This window comes from Wyeomyia smithii, chromosome 3, assembly GCF_029784165.1.
Source record: "Wyeomyia smithii strain HCP4-BCI-WySm-NY-G18 chromosome 3, ASM2978416v1, whole genome shotgun sequence".
NCBI classification, from domain to species: Eukaryota; Metazoa; Arthropoda; class Insecta; order Diptera; family Culicidae; genus Wyeomyia; species Wyeomyia smithii.
The window spans coordinates 247,619,143-247,638,251 of NC_073696.1; the positions used below are offsets into that span (position 1 = coordinate 247,619,143).

Consider the following 19,109-nt stretch of genomic DNA (forward strand, 5'->3'; position numbering starts at 1 on the left):
TGAAAATACTCAATTTTTGATTTAGTTGACTCAATTTCATACTTTCACAGAAAAAATGACAAATCATGTGAAAAAATTACTTATTGCAAATTGCGACGACGCGCTAGTGTAGGGTTACATCAACAATGTCTCTAGTTGAATTTTCTATATAATATGCTTGTATTTAACAACAAATGACCTGGTTGTACTGAGATTCAAGCCCGCAATCTTCCGCTCTGTACCAATTAGTAGAAAATATACATTAAATGTCAAATACTCAAAACACCCGTAACGAAGAAATCTTCTAAAACTAATGTTTTAAAATAAATTACTAGAACTTTCTTAACCTCAATAATAAACTTTGAGTACTTTATGCGAACAATATACCTGCATGCCTTTTCCTGCGTGCTCGAAAATTGCTGCATATACTTTCACAGCTCCTTAAGGGATTTAACCCCGGATTATTTTTACTCGATTCGGAAGATTATTTGTACGCGGTATCAAATAAGTTAAGTATAAATATATCGAATCTAATCTTTTAAATACGGTAAAACCAACCGCGTAAAAAGCAAACCCAGTGTATACTATTGTTTTAAGCTTTCACTTGTGAAAACTTATTTTCAAAGAGCACATTGAGAGTACACAAGCCAAGTGCATCAAATATACGAGATGTTTATATCCTCTTATTAACAGGAACTCTAAACTTTGTTTAAAGAACAAACTTTTGATTTACAAACAGATTTTTAGACCAGCAATGCTTTATGCTGTACCGATCTGGTCAAGTTGTTGTTCAACAAGGAAGAAAATGCTCCAAAGGATTCAGAATAAAATTCTGAAAATGATTTTGAAGCGTCCTCCTTGGTTTGGTACACTCGAATTACATAGACTTACTGGTGTTTCATTATTGATAACTTCCATTTCACCAGCTTCTTGCTCAGGCAAAATATCAAAAGGATTGTCACTACAGACACTCGAAGTGTCAGAAAGAGATGCCTCTCTTTTCCTCCCCGCAGCGATGCGAGGTTTCTTTTTCCATTCAGCCATTTCAGGTGGTTCAGGTGGTTTCAAGTTGTCGATCATGTCACAAACAGTGCAACTTCAACCGCTTCCATCTGTTGTGAAACCTGTCATCATATCTCACACAGTCTGATTTTACGCTAAAAAATAACAACCCCTTCATTTATTCAATAGAAATTATATTCGTTTTATTTTTAAGTATTTTACATAAAAAAAGACAAGACTTACAACGAAGCTTTACACAGAAATCGTCCTCTCAAGCAGTGGCACTAAGTGCCTACCGGACGTCACGAAAACTGTAACGGTGAAATTTGTTCTTTTTATTTTATTTTTTTCTGATTTTGTTCGTCACAAATTCAAAACTTGACTGTGTTACTCTGTAGTGGCTCCGGATGAACATACTTTGAAAGAATAGGCACAAATTGAAATCTTTCGCACTCGGGTTTCCCGGGGGCAACTGGCCAAAAGAATCGTAGGATACGCACGAAAAAGCGGCCATATTGAATGTAAGCGAAGCATGCATGCACGATCGTACGATCAGACATTTTGGATCACTTTGGGCGGTTCTGGTTTACTACCGCTGGACACCTTGAGCGAGGATCGACACGGTAGCCTGACCTGGAACTTTGCGGCCGGTACTGACAGACAGTAGGTTTCGCTAGGTCGCGTTTCATACAGAGCTCGTTCGATCACTCCCAGGGCTGAGGTAGTTAACACTTCAGCACTGTATTGCGTAGGAACGCCTTCCTCGTCGGAGATTGCTGAAATTTTGACATATTAGCAATGGTTACCATTTTAAATCTGTAACACTGTAAACTTACTATACGGTATCGGAGCCTTGAACAATGCCTCAGCAGGGACTCCTCGCGAATCCAACGTAACCACACTCACTCCGTACGGTTTAAGCTCCCTACGTAGCGCGTCAGCACAACCCTGAACCGCATTTCTGGTAGCCGTAAAAACTGTCAACCCTTCGTCTTCATTTCCTGAGCCAAGTAAAATCAACCGTCCGCGGGTAGGCCTTAGCAGCCCGATGAATGCACGTGCCGTTCTCAAACAACCCATAACATTGTTCTTGAACATGTTTTCCCACTGGAGGGAATCCTGCGAATCGATTCGACCTCGGTACACCGAGCCTGCGGTGTTAATTACGGCCAAGATGCCCCGCTCGCCAGCGTTCAGATGAATGCCCATCGCTTCGGCTGCTTCGCGTAGTATGTCCTCCCGGGTTACATCGATTCGCAGTGGAACTACCGAACCAGACAGTGGAGTTTCCGAACTCTCTCGCATCTTCATCCAACCTCTCAACAGTTTTGCCGGCAGGGATTCGATTGGATCTTTCATTCCCGCGAACACTCGATGTCCCTTACTGGCGAAATAGGTGCAGATCTGCAATTGGAATAAAACTCGGTTAAAAGGTTTTTTGAGTGAACCTAGTAAAGGAAAAAACTTCAACCTGTAATCCCAAGGCGGTGTCGGCGCATGTCACCAGGATCGAACCTTTCTGCGCCCCATTGCCTTCATCCCGGGTTCCGCGTACTTTACACAGCAGATAGAGCAGTAAGGCACCAGCGATCGAGAAGAGTGCAATCAGCTGGATAGTCAGTACTAGGGCCGTCTGGACCTCCATGCTGGGCCAGCGGGGTTGATCTGGAATGCGAAAGAAGAAAAAACGAAAAACAAAAGTGCTGTAGAAAAAATTTTTTCCATTGTGGTTTTACGAAATCAGAATTAGAAGCATATTGCTTGAAAGGGGTATCCATTTACAAGCATTTTATGTTTTTGGATATAAATTCTGTAGAGTAACCTGTGAATATAAAGGTTTGTTGGAAAATTTCAAATAAGCAAATCGACCCTCAAGAAAATAGACCACAATGTCTATATACTAAATAGTAAATATTATTGATCAATAATATAGTTAACTACTTTACTTCTCAAACATTTTCGAAAAGATAAATAAGTAACACAGTAAGCCTAAATGAAAAAGATACGTTCCACAACTTTCGATTTCGATGGATCGAATTTGTTTGCAGTTGCAAGCGAAACGGATTTTTTTCAGGTTGCATTTTCCATGCGCGTGAAGTAAATAATTTGTTGAATGGACTTTTCACTTCCCTTTTATTATTTATAAACAGAGCTTAAAAAGAAATTGAAAGCATCCACATACACTAGAGGAGTCTCCGAATTTCCTTTGAAGTGAGTAAAAAAGTTTTCGTTCATAATTAGCAAACGAGTCACAAAATTTCCATTTTCTTTCGACGTAACACAGTGGCGTAGCGTAAGTGGGTAACACCCGGGGCAGACAATTTAGGTGTCACCCCTTACCCATGGGTGTGAGAGTTGGCTCGTTCGTTTTCAATTGCACTAAATCTACCCATTTTTGAAACATTGCACACTGGGAAATAATGAACCTAAATTCCCACTAATTAGAAGCCGCTGGGCTGGCTACCTGACTCTCCCAACTGGTCTCGAGGTACGATGCTGGCTTAACAAGCCAGTCGTCGTATGTTCGAGTCTCGGCTCGGGAGAGACTCTTAGTGTCAGTAGGATCGTAGCGCTAGCCCCGCAATCGTCCTGTACACTCAACAGTTGGCTGCGAAGTCTGTGTATAATAAACAGAAGGTCGAGTTCCGATACGGAATGTAGCACCAAGGCTTTGCTTTTTTTTGCTGGCTACCTGAAATATAGCATTTCTTATGTAAAATTGATCAATAAATCGATTGGTGATATTTTCATTCTGTGCAGGGCACGAGATAGGGTCTATATTTCCAAAAATACACAAAAATAGGGTGAAAAGGGGCAAAATAGACCATTTTCCGTATCCTGCCAGAAATGAACCCATCACCAATCGATTTCAGGTGGCCAGCCGAGTGGCTTCAAATTAGTGAGAATTTAGGTTCATTTTTTCCCAGTATGCATTGGTTGAGATTATACTCTTAGGAGCAAATTTATATAATTTTCGAGGGTTTTCACCGCAACCTCCACTTACTTTTTATTTAATCTCACGGATATCACCCCTTTGAAGGTGACACGTGTGAAAATTTTCCCCTCCCCCGCCGCCCCCACCATCTACGCCAGTGACGTAGCATTACGTTTCACGGCAACATTTTGTGTCAGATGTGCAAATTGAAATACCGAAAACATTTAGAGCCTCGCGAAAATTGTCCAATTTCGAATGCTATTAACTCAGTCAATTTTTCAACGTTTTTTCATCATACTTGATTCATCATACTCAATTGATTGGAAAATTAGCTAAGCGTCCATCGAAATACGAAAAATCATGATTTGATGAGGCTGAATATTGAGCCTAAAAAACAGATTTCGACCAATCAGAGGTGTGAACAATATAGATATTTTCAGAACTAGAATGATATCCAGTGGCCAGAAAATTTGAAAAAAGCTAACGTTTTAATAATCATTCCTGCAGTTTTTGATACATTTTATATAAAAAACAGTGCATCTTCCCAATAACTTTTACAAAAAAGATTTGCCGCATACTTAAGACATTCACACACTAGTCGGTAATTTTTTTACAGTTTTTGACCTGAAAATCAAGGAAATTACCGAAATATCAACATTCTTAGCAGCAACTACTTACTTTCAGTATAAATTTTTGTGATTTGATAAACACGGCTAACAAACTTTTCTTGATATTTTGAAAACATATTTTTCAATACAGTAGAACTTCGAAAACATATAAAATATGAATAATTAGAGCTTGAGTTTTGTTCGGCTTCCGGTCACTGTGCGTGGATTATCAATCAGCAAATAGGCCGCGAGGCTCTTCTAAGGGGGTCGTGAAGCTCTAGGTAAATTTGACGGGTAACTAAAATCAGTTAACCAGTTCATTCGTTCCACTTTTTCTATCCATTCGTGTGCGTACTTGGCGCTAGCCAGCCTCCTTGCCAGTGGATGAACTGTGGCAAGTAATTTTTGCTTGCTCTCGTGGCTGATGGATGGTTATGCATAGCAGAGCAGAAAGCCGATGGCAGCTGGTTGCTAGAAGCTCTATTGCAGTTTCACAAGCGGTTTTGCACTCAGTAAAAAAGGTGTAAAGCTTTCACATGGCTATCACTTGCAGTGTCTGATCCACAAAATCAGCTATCAGCTTTTTGCCTGAAGTATGCTCACCCATTAAAAAAAAACGGTGAATCACTCACTCACTTCGAAGAATCAGCTCTTTAGATCAGTTCGTGAGCAGATTGCTTGCGTCTAATTCATTGGCTAAAACACCACGCCGAAGACATCGGATATTGCAGGTTCGTGTCCCGTCTGTATGAGGAATTTCTTATCTATAAGTTTAAATAACATCTTCTGTTCTCTTTTTTTTTTTGCATAACGTTTGCGGTGAAAAAATATTTTTTTTCAGATGGTGATGAAAAAAAACTAAGACAGATAATAGAGTTGGATAAATTTCCCATTGATGGTAATTATATTATCTTGTTTGCAAAAAAATTCTACGCCCTTGTAAGCGTTAGCCGGAACATTCACTATGGCGGACGAAGACATGCGTTTTTAGGCTCTTTCTACGTTTTTTTTTTTTATTAAATCCTCCTCCGTTTTCGCGACAAAATTGTTGGAATAGATCTTGCGCTTCAAGTTTGCCCAGAAATTCTCGATGGAACGCAGCTGGGGGACGTTGGGCGGATTTGCCGAATTCGGCACCACATCGATATTCAGCCGCTTCATCTCCTCCAACGATCGCTTCGAGTAGTGGGCCGACGCCAAATCTGGCCAGAACACCGTGTCTTCGCCCTTATGGTATTCCTTAATGAACGATGCAACTTCTGGTAGGCACTTCGTGCTATAAATTTCCCCAGCCCGGAGCGAAAGAAGAGGGGCTTTGACATCGATGACACCCCGTTAAGCATACAGACGCGAGGCATACGGACGCGAGGCATAGTACGCTAGGCATAATGGACGGCAGGCATACGGACACGAGGCATATGGACGCGAGGCCGAAAAGACGCGAGGCCGAATGGACGCGAGGCCGAATGGACGCGAGGCCGAATGGACGCGAGGCCGAATGGATACAATGCCGAAAGGACACAATGCCAAGGGGAAGTGATGTGGAATGTGTTATTATCGTCATCATCATCACAGCATTCGATAACATGTATTTCGCTTCAAAGTGTCATTTGGAAAGCAATACACTCGCGGCCTTCGGCCGACTCGTCATTCGAGCGAATGCTGTTCTTACTCGCTACCGCTCGTTCGGACTTAACTAAGGGAAGAAAACTCTGTTTGAGTAGACCTAGCAAACCACTAGATCAGCCGTTTGGGTGCGAGAGGCCGCCGCTTCCGACGGCGGGTCGGCGGCCGGCTCGAACTGCGGAAACCACGGCGGCTTAGTGCCGCCTCGTTTCCTTGCCCTCGATTATGCGTCTTCCCCGTATGATTTCAAGAAAGGTATTATACCCAACTTAAACTCTTTAGGAATATAATAACACCTGAACTACATTATTGGATCTCACGCGATCGTACAACATCACATTCGGCCTCGCGTCCATTCGGCCTCACGTCCATTCGGCCTCGCGTCCATTCGGCCTCGCGTCCGTTATGCCTTTTGGCAGTATGCCTCGTATCCATTATGCCTCACATCCATTATGCCTCGCGTCTGTATGCCTAGCATACTATGCCTAACATCCATATGCCTAGCGTCCATATGCCTAGCGTCCATATGCCTCGTGTCCCGTCCCCTTTGACATCCCCTTCTCGCTGATTGTCAGCCACAGCAGCACTTTCTTGGGGAACTTGGTGTGTGAAATAAATTTCACCTCGGAGCTCACTTCCTGCGTGGGAGAAGTGAAATACGAAGTTCCCTGCCAGTTGTTGCCATCCAGGGTGAGATAGGTCTCGTCGTCCAACACCACTGCCACGTCGCGATTCGCCGGGAAAATCGACTTGGCCATCTCATTCAACCGCTGTCGCTGCGTCATTGCCTGCAGCTCCGAGACTAATGGACGGGACTGCCGCTTCCTGACATGTATGTCCATGTTCTGCAGATACTTTTCACTGTTTTACCGCACGCAGCGATTTAGCCACTTTTCCCTCGGTCTTCCTCTTCAGCATCCTTTGAAGCTTCTTATCGTTCAGGGTCGTTGGCCGTCCGGAACCGGGCTTTCTTTCGATGCTCTGATATTTGTCCAGTAGCGTCAAGAGGTTGTAGATGCCGTAACGGGCATACCCGGCGTCCACAAAGTGCCGCACGATGTCCGTTTTTGACGCGGCGGGGTACCGTTCTTTGAACGCGCACACTTCTGAACGAAGTAGCTTCACTTTTTTCGCCATCACAGTTAGAGTTTGACTGATGGAGCTGTCAATTTTTTTTGCTAACTGTGAGTTACTATGATTGATGATGCATGAGTAGTTTCGACAGTGCGATTAAAGGTAAACCCATGAAAAATCGGCAATTTTAGTCCATTTTATTTACCGCAAACGTTACTTATATAATTACATACATTGCCCGCTTTCGAAAAAGTTGTAACTGTCGGAGTTTTCAGTATTGTTTGGAAGTCAGCATAGGTTGATTTAAAAACTGCCAGGTACTTAAAAAAAATATTTTAAACCTGTAACCAAAAAAGTTTACTTTATCAATGAATGAATATAATAAACATGGTCCGCTCTGATTGATCACATAACTGAGAAATGTTAGTCACAAAATTTTACAAATACATGAAAACAAATACAGTTTAATTGTAGCAGTGATTCTGGCTTTTCACTTGACGCTTTTACCAAGGACATCCTAGAAAGGTTAAGAAGGTGGCAATAAAGATAACCAGGATGATTGCGAAAAACTTCATTGAGTTAAAATAATGGGGTAAAATAATTCTTTAAATCTTTTAGTCATAATGAATCAATCCATTATATAATTCATTGAAAATTCTGCTCTAGTTCGTCCAGAGTGGACCAGGTACCCTAATCATTTATAAACTTAGCTTTGTCGAAGTTACAACACTGTATCATTCCCAAATTGACACATCACATGATACAGTTGAAGAGTAACTTCATCTATAAGGCGTCGTACACAAATTACGTAACGCATGAAGGGGGGGAGGGGGGTTGAGTCTGCGTTACCTATTGTTACGTAGGGGGGAGGGGGGGGGGGGGGGGGTAGTTGAGCTCGTTACGTAACTGTGATATTTGCTAAAAATTGCAAATTTGGAGGGGGGATAGGTTCAACGACAATAAATTGACAGGTTAGGAGAAAGAAGCAGTTTGATTGTCTTGGTAACGAAAACATAGTAAATAAACCTGATGCTAAAAGCTTCTACGTCACAACGTCGAAGGTTTCCTCACAACACACTGGTAGATACTGATTGAATAGACAAACTTTTTTTTAACATTTTCAACATCTCTAAACACGGGTATGATTTCCCACCATCGTGACTCCAGACAAAATATGCTTTCATACGATTCGATATATCGAACCATTCTAGCCATGGTTTCATCAGCCTTCCTATTGAGAGATCTTCCGTATATCGTTTCTTCCTCAAAATAGGCTAATCATGATGTAGTTTTTGTCAACTAACACGTTTTGCGTGTTTTGGTTAACTTCTATCTCTTGCAGGTATCGTACGAATAGTTGGAACGGCTGAACCTTTTTTTTGACGGTAGAAGAATTTGTGAAATATTTAAAATGATTATTGTCTTAACATATTTAACGAGACACGGTCGATGACCAACAAGAAACCGGCCTTCGAAGTCGTCTGGTTTGAAGTGCTGGAATCGCAAAAACTTGGCATCAACCGACAACGGCCACAAAATTGAGCCAACTTTTTTGGGCCGCGGAAAACTATGCATGCTAACTAGGGTGGTTTACCGGTAAAACAAAAACCGGTAAAACCGGTAAAACCGATAATTATTTCAATACCGGAATACCGGTATTGGAGAGGCGAAAAAACCGGTATTTTCGGTATTTTTCTTAAATTTAAAAAAAATGGTCACAATATTCATAAATCATTGTAAGTCTAAAGAATGCTACCCACTTATTCAGGCGTTAAAAATCGCATGACGGTGTATATAATAATTACATTTCGACAGAAGCAACATTGAATGTTAATTTACCCTTACCTATTTATCAATTTTTGTTTCCTTCTTGTTTGTTCTGCTTGGATTCAGACGATGTGTTTGTGTGTATCGATAATATGTCAAAAATTTTCATATCAACAAACCAAAACATATATTTCAACTCGTGGGTTTTGAACCTACTAGTTCAACTACAAAATCTGAAAATCATAGTTCAAGGGAGTAATCACGATCATGTCTGCGAAAAAATGGAAGTTATTATTGGTTTAGTGCTATTTAAAAGTAAAACTTAAAAATAATATATAAAAATCAATTTGGATTAATAATTTATTTTTTGTTTGGCGTCTCTATGTGAATTGCACAGGTTGCACCTAGTTATGGACAAGCTGCTCATGAAACAAAGTGTTAACAGGATGAAATAATCAATCAGTAAAGAATTTCATCCTGAAAATTACTGCTCCTTGAAAAAGTGAAATTTAAACAGCTGTAGCATGGTCAAAGCTTCGTCGCCCATACCGAAGCGGATTTATTAGCAATAATTATAGCTGAGAAAAATGCTTTCTAAGATTCAACTGAATTTGGACAAACTTTTTAAAGAGCATCGGATTCGTAAAATGTAAATTCGTGTCTGATCGTCATTTCATTTTTTTCTTCATTCATTTACTTTTCTCAACAGTTTCAAATATTTCTTCTCTAAGCATTTTTAAGTTATTCACTAATTTAAAAATAAGTTTTGCGGTGTGAAATTCGAATAAAAATCTTCATGTTTTTTCATGTTAATATGAGTTTCGAAATTCCATTCTTCGTAATCATATCACTGGATGCATTCATTGAAATTTCCCAAACACTGGTAAATTTATCCAGTGTTGTATCTGGATCGTATACCACAAGAGATCAAATCAATGGTAACAGTGGTCCAAATCTTACAAAAAAAATCTGGATCGTAATGAAGCATAAGTACTAATAAATGCAAAAACATAATTATGCAGCGACACGTACTTCGATACCACCTGGGTTGCTGAGCAAAAAAAAAACATTCAAATTCCAATTTATGTTTCATGTTTAAATAGTACAAAGAGAATGACTTACGTTTTTTTTTTGCGGACATGATTGTCATTACTTCTCCAAACTATGATTATCAGAACTTTGTAGTTGAGCAAGTAGGTTCAAAGACCACGAGTCGCCCCTGGTTTGTATTAATCCGCAATAAAATAAAAATACCGGTTTTACCGGTTTTTATTTTTATGAATACCGAAATACCGGTTTTTCGAAAAGTCGGTAATACCGACCACCCTAATGCTAACTGCTAGTTTGTCTTTCCGTATGTTTCATGATGAAATTTCACATGATTTTACTGAGTAAAACGTTACAACACTCCGTCAACTTAGAAGAAATAAATGCACTTAAATTTTCAAAACAAACTTTGTGTCGTAATATCCCCGAGCGCTTTGATCGGATTTTATGTCGGGCGTGTACATATAGGAAACATGCAAAATTTTCACCAATACGGCGGTAGGTATCTGCCTAACCTCTGCTTTATTAATATTGGGATAGGTTGTCCAGCGTCACGTAATTTTAGGGGGGAGTCATATCAACGCTACTTATCGTTACATAGGGGTGAGGAAGTCTGAAATCTAGGTGTTTAGCGTTACGTAATTTGTGTACGACGCCTAATAATATTAAAAATATTAAAAAACTTCAAAGTTCACAGAATAGTGAACTTAAAATTCGTTTTCCTCAATTGATGAAAATGTCACCTATGTCTAATACGATTTTGCGGTGAAGCTACAAAAGAGCTACACTTTTGCCCTGCAGGAGTTTTTTTTTTAACTTTACACCAAAATTACATCTTTCTCTCCTGAACTGTATAGGCGAAAATGATTACAGATTCAAAGCAGCGCTATGGATTACTCTGGAAGCTATTAAATTTAATTTAAATTGGTTTGATAAAACAGACCCTAACTGTTTGACAGCGTTCAAGGACGATATTCGAGAAGCCCGATGGAATAATAAGGAAAGTTTTGCTAAAACTTTCAAGAGTTTTTTGAATGTTAGAATAAAATTTTTGGCTGCTGCAATGTTCACTAACCCCGAGATACCGCGGGTAAACGGTGCCTAACAACCAGTGGAGTAGGCTAAGTTAGAATAAATCCCCTTCCCTTTTATGTGAGTGCGCTTGCATATTTTGGTATGAATGTTAATATATGAATGATCCTGGATACACGTAAACATGTACGAATGCGTTATTAACCCCGAGCTCACCGCGGGTAATCGGTCCAAAAGTTAATATTAGAATAAGTTAGGGAGGATTTCGAAGAAGACAATGGAAATGAAATATGGAAAAAGTCTGTTTTAGAATTTAGTTGTAATTTTTGTGATTGTTAATTGTTAAAATAGTTTAAATAAATTTACATATTTGAAAAAAAAACTACACCCGAAAGTAACAGAATGTTGGTTTGAAAATACCAACAACACAATTGAAATCTGTCTGTAAAAAATGACAGCTGAGTGTAGTTTCGTTTGGCTGTTCGTTTTCAAGCAGCAAGGGTAGTCCAGGACAGTGTAGCACTGTCGCGAAAGCGAATTCGATATTAGTCTGGTCTGACTTAACACTGACCATATCAAAGTAAATTCCGATAAAATACAAATTTCTTGGAGTGATGATAGTGCTGTTAAAGAATGATGACTATTTCCAACATCATTCCATTCAAACCAAAATAATCAGAAACATAAGCATTGGAAAATTAACCTAAACATTTCATTGCTATGTTCTAGAAACATTTCGCTTTTTTCGATATTTCACGAAATTTAGAGCCCAAACGAAATTTCGTTTCGAGTACTCGAAGTCTACCTTGATTTCGTTTCGAATAATTTGACAAACCCGAAATTGAGGGTTAATTTCGTTTCGACGACGAGAAACCAGCGGCGCTTTGCTCCATATATACTGTGCGGTACTGTTGCTTTTACCAGCATGTTTTCTTTCAAGACATCAGTTTTAGTTACGCTCTAACAGCAGGACTAGAAATTGTTCAAGAGAAAGGGTTGTTTCAAACTTTTCGGAAAACCTTTACCTTCGAGACATCAAATTAATCTAAGTTCGTGGAAGCAAAGATAAATTGACTTGTTGGGACGAGAAGACTCTGTAAATATCACAGTAAATGGTTGGTGCCTATTCATGTCGTCTGTGCTAGGAATGCTTGCATGTGATTGGTTCGTTGTTCGCGTAAATTTGTGCTTGAAACTTTTCATCAATTTTTACCTCTTAGCAATGAAACATTGATGATTACTAGCATATTGTCCAACATCTTATCTATCCAACAACATATTGGTTATTGTTATCCATCATGTGGTTATGCTGTTATTATTGTTTGAAATCTGACGGAACATTTGTCAGTTTCTTTTCTAATTTTAACAGATAACATCGCAGTATAGGATAACAAAGTCATAATATAAATATTTAATTTAACTCCTTTTCGATTTTTACAACACTTTGCGATGCAGTTTATTTTTCCTCTGTACGTCTCATCGTCACCACCGATTATATAAGTAGAATGGAAAAGTCTATCAACATTGAACTTTGAGAATGGATCTAGCACCTACAACATATAAAACTCAGCTGCCATATTTACTTTTTTTCTCGCCGCTCATCTCTCCCTCTGAGTATTTGTATGTATTGCAAGTGAAAGATGGCTGACGAGAAGCCAAAAGAATGTGTGCCTTCACAAATTAGATCACCTTGTTGCGGTTTTTGACGCTGCAGCTGTTACATCGAAGAGTTCAACTATTAACAAAAAATAAAAACAAATCGATCATTCTACTCCCAGTCTGCGAGACAGAACCGATTTCTGCAATGTTTTGAGACACCGAATTGCGGACTGGCCGATTTAGAGAAATCTCAAAATCGCCGTGCGTGAAGTCCATCATAATTATCATTGTTTTTATTTTATGCAATGTTTTCATAATATATTAATTTATGGCATATGTGTAACGGTTATATATAATTGAATATACTTTGTTGTAGACGCTTGTTAAAATTTGCGAGCGGTACGAGTCCGGTCAGAAACTCTTGGAACAATATAGCAAAAATGAAAACAAAGTGTATACTATAAACACCAGGAATTTGATTGAGGAAGCTATGGTCGTGCATTATTTTTGCTTTGACTAAGGCCATATTACGTGCGAAATTTTCGCTGAAATGGTGGAAATAATAAAAATAGAACTGCCTAAAGAAGACTTGAGAACGTGATACGTCCCTTGTACAGAAAAAAGGTGCCAGTGGAATGCTTCATAGTAGGTACCGATAATTGCAAAGAACCGATAAACGATTTGTCAGTAGCGTCGAAATTTATGATACCTGGGTCACCAGCTTTGCTATCGAGTGGCATTAATTGGACAATTGGAATTTGGAGACTTTATTCTAATTCTTACTTATGTAAATAACAATGTAAATGAAAACATTTGAAATAGTTTTTTTTTAAGGAAAACATTCTATTTCAACTTATTTTAGCGTACGTACGATATATTGGTAACTCAGGCTGAGCTTCTGAAGTTTTTGAAACAACAGAAAAACCCAGTATTTTTCTTGATTTACAGGTCGAAACCAGTCGACCAGTAAATATGTGATTGAGTGTATATTCGAAAAGGAAATGAAAAAAATTGTGGCCCAACCTCACTTTTTTGATAGTTCAGAGAGGTATCTTTGTAAGGTGTTGGGATTTGAAATTGAAAATCGATTTTTTGCAAATAACTACGTGTTTAAAGCAGATATATATGCTGCCGTGATATAACATTATGACGTACATCCGTTTGATCAGTTTTTGAATACGGCCCAAAAACAAACGGGTTACTTGTCACTTTTGTATTAAAATGGTGCATACGTCATTTCGTTTTCTTGATTTTATGCAACGTACGAATAAGTTACAACTAAAAGAAATATACCAAAAGATGGGTCTTCGAATAATGAACAAACTGGCATAAGAACCCCATATTTGAAAAAATGGCGCTTACGTCAGTCTGGGTATTACGGCAGTATGGCTGTAAAATTAAAATCTAGAACAGGAACAGGATTCGAAATCATGTTTTATCACGAATGCTTATCACTCGGTTAGTTTTCAAGGGATTTCATTTGTTCTGCATCAGAGTTCAATCAGAGTCGGACATTACACATTCTTCTGATTCAATATACCTAACTAAGCAGGAATGGACTTTGCTCCACCCGGCACGAGGAAAATTTGATTGTCTTCTTTCCTTACCGCAACACAATACACCGTATTATTTTGTTGCGTGGCTGAGAGTTCCACCGGTCCAGTTCCACTGTTTGCCGCCCTAAATGCGATTCATGTTTCGTATGTTCGTATTTCTTGTGGGGAAAAAATTTGCGTCATGCGAAACAGGGAAAATGAAATAACTTGAAAACAAGGTGGAGCTACTTACAACGCATTACTTTTATCGGCCTAATACTCGGTAGTTTAATGTTCACCAAAACTGGATGATACTGTGCATAAACAGTAATACAGTGGTCAGTCGATTATATCACCCCCTTGATGATGTTTGGGGTGATAAAATAGGGAAAGTGATAAAATCGGGAATTTTTTTTCTATTAATATTTTGTAATTTTAATTTAAGGAGTAAATGTAGTAATGAAGATAGAAAATTAAACTAACTGAAAATATGATTGTAGAAACTACGAAAAATATAGTTCAGCAGGTGGGACTCGAACCCACAACTTCCAATCTCCGGTCAGATGTGTTCCCGTTACACCACCGCAGAACGTTAAAGACGTAGTTCTAGAATCGAGTTTTGTATCGCTTATCCAATTCTCGCACTTCGTACATTTACTCTTATTAAAAAAAAATTAATATTTTGTAACAAAAAATGGGAAAGCAACAATTTAATACGTAAAATCATAAATTTAGATTACTACAAGAAATCTAAACATATAAAAAATCAGTTTTATCTGTCTGTCTGTCTGTCTCTCTGATCCTTATAGACGTGGAAACTACTGTACCAATTGGCTTGAAAATTTTTATGTAGGGGTTGTTGAGGCCGGAAAAGGTTACTAAAGTAGCTCGAGACCCCTCCCTCTTCTTGAAGGGAGGGCTTCCATACAAATATAACTCAAACTTCTGCGTAACTTGAAAACTAATCAAACAAATAAAACCAAATTTGACATGATGAGGAGTAAGAAATATGTCAATGGTAACTTGACACCCCCCTATTCTCTGGAAGTTAGGTACTAGAGTTTGCATAAACCTGTGAAGTTCTGCTGTTAGTGTCATACATATCTCACACATACATCTTGTAGAAGGTTTGAAAATTCGGAAAAATGTGGGATAAAGTTAGAACGAACGAGATTTTTGGTGCCTTTTGAAAGAAAACTTCATATGGTTCGTAATATGTAAGAGATTTGCTGAAGACACTATGAGTTTATCACAATCAAATGAAGAAGGAAATTTTCTTTCCAACTTTTAGGTTTTCTATATCAAAGATGCGTTGTTTAATAGCTAAAAAAAATATATGAATATACGTTATGGCTTAAATCACTACTCAATCAATCGAACGATAACGCCAAAATAAAACCCTGTGCAACGGTTGAGTTTTCAGTGAAAATTATATCTAGAACGATGTTATTCTACCCAGAGCTGTGCAAAAGTACTAAAATATTGTATCTAAATAGAAAATCAATTCATACTGACATTTTTTGATGAAATGTTATATGATGATAAAATCGGGTGAAAAAGGTGATAAAATCGGGGGCCGATAAAATCGGGAGCCGATAAAATCGGGGGCAGATAAAATCGGGTACTGATATAATCGGGTGATCACTGTATATACCAACCAAGTCTCGGCGTGTTCTGCTGAGGATCAAAGTGTAAGAACGTCTTAAGAAAGACGGTAGCATTTCGAACTCCATTACACGAACAGAATTTTGTTTTCCACCAGCCACACAGCTATAATATGCAACACGCAACAGCGTAATGGTCTGTTGAGTGGCTGAGAGTGCTACACCGTTCTAGGGACTTTTATCGACTTTTAAGTTTTTGCTAGACAACTCTGCTGGCAATCGGTAATTTGCCACTTGGACGTTTATTGGCCATTAGACGTCCAAATGGCCAAATACTTACCACCAACAGCGTTGTTTTGCAAAAAACTTTGATAAGTTTGATATGTCGCAAGTAAGCTTCCCCTACCGTTTTCAATCTAGCCTGTGTCCCTAGAACGATACTTACCCTTCGATAAATTCGGAACAACGAAATATTTCTAAATGACCCTTTAAAACTATGATAAATTTGTACTTTTCTGAAAAAGTTTGGATCGAATTCGGTTCAGATCTGGCGGAATGGCAGGTAAAAGAATTTTAATTTCTTTGGCATTGGAGGGGTCAGCTGCCGTGAGATGACATTGTGACGTAGATCCAAGTGATCAGTTTTTCAGTACGGCCCAAAAACGAATGAATTCCTCGTCACTTTTGTATTGAAATGGGTGCCAACGTCACTTTGTTTTTCTGATTTTATGCAACGTACGAATAAGTAGCAACGAAAAGGAAGATACCCAAAGATGAGTCTTAGAATAATGAACAAATTGGCATGAAAAACCCATATTTGAAAAAATGGCACTTACGTCACTTTGTCATCTCACGGCAGTCAGGTACGCAAGTGTTAATTTGCTACTAAAAAGATGTGTCAACTATTTAGCCTACGCCTTTCGATTAGGACATTAGAGGTTCAAATCCGTTCAAAGGCAGTAACACAATATGTATTTTAGAGGGCAATCCCGAAAAGTATTAGAAAACAAAATCCTTATTCGACCCTATCGAAAAAAAATCTCGTCTAAAAGGGTAGCTTAAAATAATAAAAAACAAGTTGATACTTCCTACACTAAACTAAGTAGTGCCTCATGTTCCGTGCTCATGACAATGCATAAGTGATCTATTTTCTCATTATTCAATATTTGGTCTTCCCAGTAATAGTCAAACTGAAATTACCGAATTGATCAAAATAAATTTGTTTACCCAAACTCATCGGCAATTTGCCCACACTAAAACCCACTGGAGCTAAAAACTATTACGGAACACACTCAATTATAACACCGATCGGGTCGTAGGCTACTCCCGGCACGGCAATGCCATCATGAATTAACAATCGGTGCGCTAATTTTTGTTTGTACGAATTATCGGGTGCAAGTATGCGCGCACATTTTTTTTTTTTTCATTACAGCTCCAATAATAGCTTAGCTGCACGAAGCGACATCTTCGCTTCAAAGTGAGCAGCAGCGATGGCGTCGGCAAAAATGTTGTGATGTTGGGATTTCTATGTTTACGTTGCCTCGACGCGAGTACACCTATTAACGCATCTACTTGAACGTTATGAGCCCCGCACTTCGGACGTCATGTGCGGTTAACATGCTATTGAACTTTTTTGCTCGCTGAGTGCCATCAACTATTGTGCTTAGGCGAATGATCAATTATCCATCAGGCTACACGATGTAATTGTTGGTATACTTGATGGTACATACTCTTCAAGTCAAATCGCAGAAGTGTAAGATTTGACTAATTTTCATAAAAAGTGGAGCAGCGTAAATGGTATGTAATTTAGTAATTACTAGCTTCGAGTATCAATGACGAACAACTAATTGAGAAAAATGATCCCAAATTGAGCTTACAATGGCGGAAAAATGATAGACCAGAGAAGACTTAAACAGAAAATACTCCCAAATTAAATTATAAAGGCGAAGGAAACGCTTCTATAGCCCCAAAAAGGCCGACAAAGAAAATGATCCCTAAAATTTAATATTTTCCAAATGAAACTTGCGTTTCATCGTTTCGTTTAGTTCTAGTTATAATGGTTCATTGTTTCCTAGAGAACCAAAAGTTATTCTGCAGAAAATGATCTTGCAGAATGACATGAAATTCGAAACAGATCCGCGTTTTTTCTGCTTCATGGAACAGTTTTAAAGGTTGGTTGATTATTATTCTATAACGGGCAAACAATAAAGTATGAATTTAAACGATTTAGAAACGCTTCCGAACTCTAAGAAAAAAACCTAAATTAATCCACCTAGCGGTCAGACCCAGCCTTTCTCATTCAAACTTTTATTTGTAAAAATAGATTTACATGAACGCTTCAATCCAATGAATGTATGTCACTCTTTAGATTCTAAAATATTGATGTTGTAATCTATACATATAAAAATGCAGTCCGGTCTGTCTGTCTGTTTGATCCATATAGGCTCGAAAACTACCGAACCGATCGACGTGAAAATTTGTATGTAGGGGTTTTTGGTCCCGATAAAGGTTCCTATGATAGTTTGAGACCCCTCCCTCTTCTGGAAAGGAGGGGTCCAATACAAATGAAACATACATTTCTGCACAACTCAAGAACAAACCAAGCAAATGAAACCGAATTTGGCATGCGGATGTTTTAAAGGGTAATAAATATATCAATAATGGTTCGACGCCCCTCCCTCTTATGGAAGCATATGTTTCTGCACAAATTTCTGCACATCTCGCGAGCTAATCAACTAAATGGAACCATATTTGGCAGGTGAATGTTTTTAGTTGTAACAAATATGTTCCATAATCGACCTCAGGCAACATTTTGGATATTGTTTTTGGCACATTTTGCATGTGTAGCATAAGTACAACGATACACCGTGCCCCAGTGCTGAGTCGAGAAAATTTCCAGTTCAAAAAGATCCTCGACATCGCTAACCACAGAGCCACGGGGACCACAAGAAAGATACACAGGAGCTAAATTCGACCACAGATACCATTTTGAATCCTAATATGGCGACTTCCGGCTACGGAAAAACAGCGGCAAACGACCAAATACCACCCAAAATGGGTATTTCCGGAATCGTAATGATGCACTGGAGCCACAAATCGACTTCAGACACCATTATGAATTGTAGGATGGCAACTTGTGGTTTCTGGAAAACAGCCAAAAATGGCCGATTTCCGTCTAACATGAGTATCTCCGGATCTAGAATGATACACAGCAGCTGAAATCGAAAATGATCAAATTGCACTCAATATGGGTGTTTTTTCAACCAGAATGACGCTCAGAGGCCAGAAATTATATTAAATA

General features: G+C 38.7%; 1 protein-coding gene across 4 annotated transcripts in view; it reads right to left on the bottom strand.

Annotated features, from left to right (window-relative positions):
- Window positions 1–1,158: 1,158 nt before the first annotated feature.
- LOC129731018 (uncharacterized) overlaps window positions 1,159–19,109 on the bottom strand; it is an 86,343-nt gene continuing 68,392 nt past the window's right edge. For all 4 annotated transcript variants that reach the window (XM_055690721.1, XM_055690722.1, XM_055690719.1 and 1 more), the window contains 3 exons: window positions 2,453–2,646; window positions 1,818–2,385; window positions 1,159–1,757 (listed from right to left, as the gene is read on the bottom strand). In XM_055690721.1, the coding sequence (XP_055546696.1) occupies window positions 1,534–1,757; window positions 1,818–2,385; window positions 2,453–2,626 (966 nt within the window). In that variant the 5' untranslated portion in view covers window positions 2,627–2,646 and the 3' untranslated portion in view covers window positions 1,159–1,533. The remainder of the gene's footprint in view (window positions 1,758–1,817; window positions 2,386–2,452; window positions 2,647–19,109) is intronic.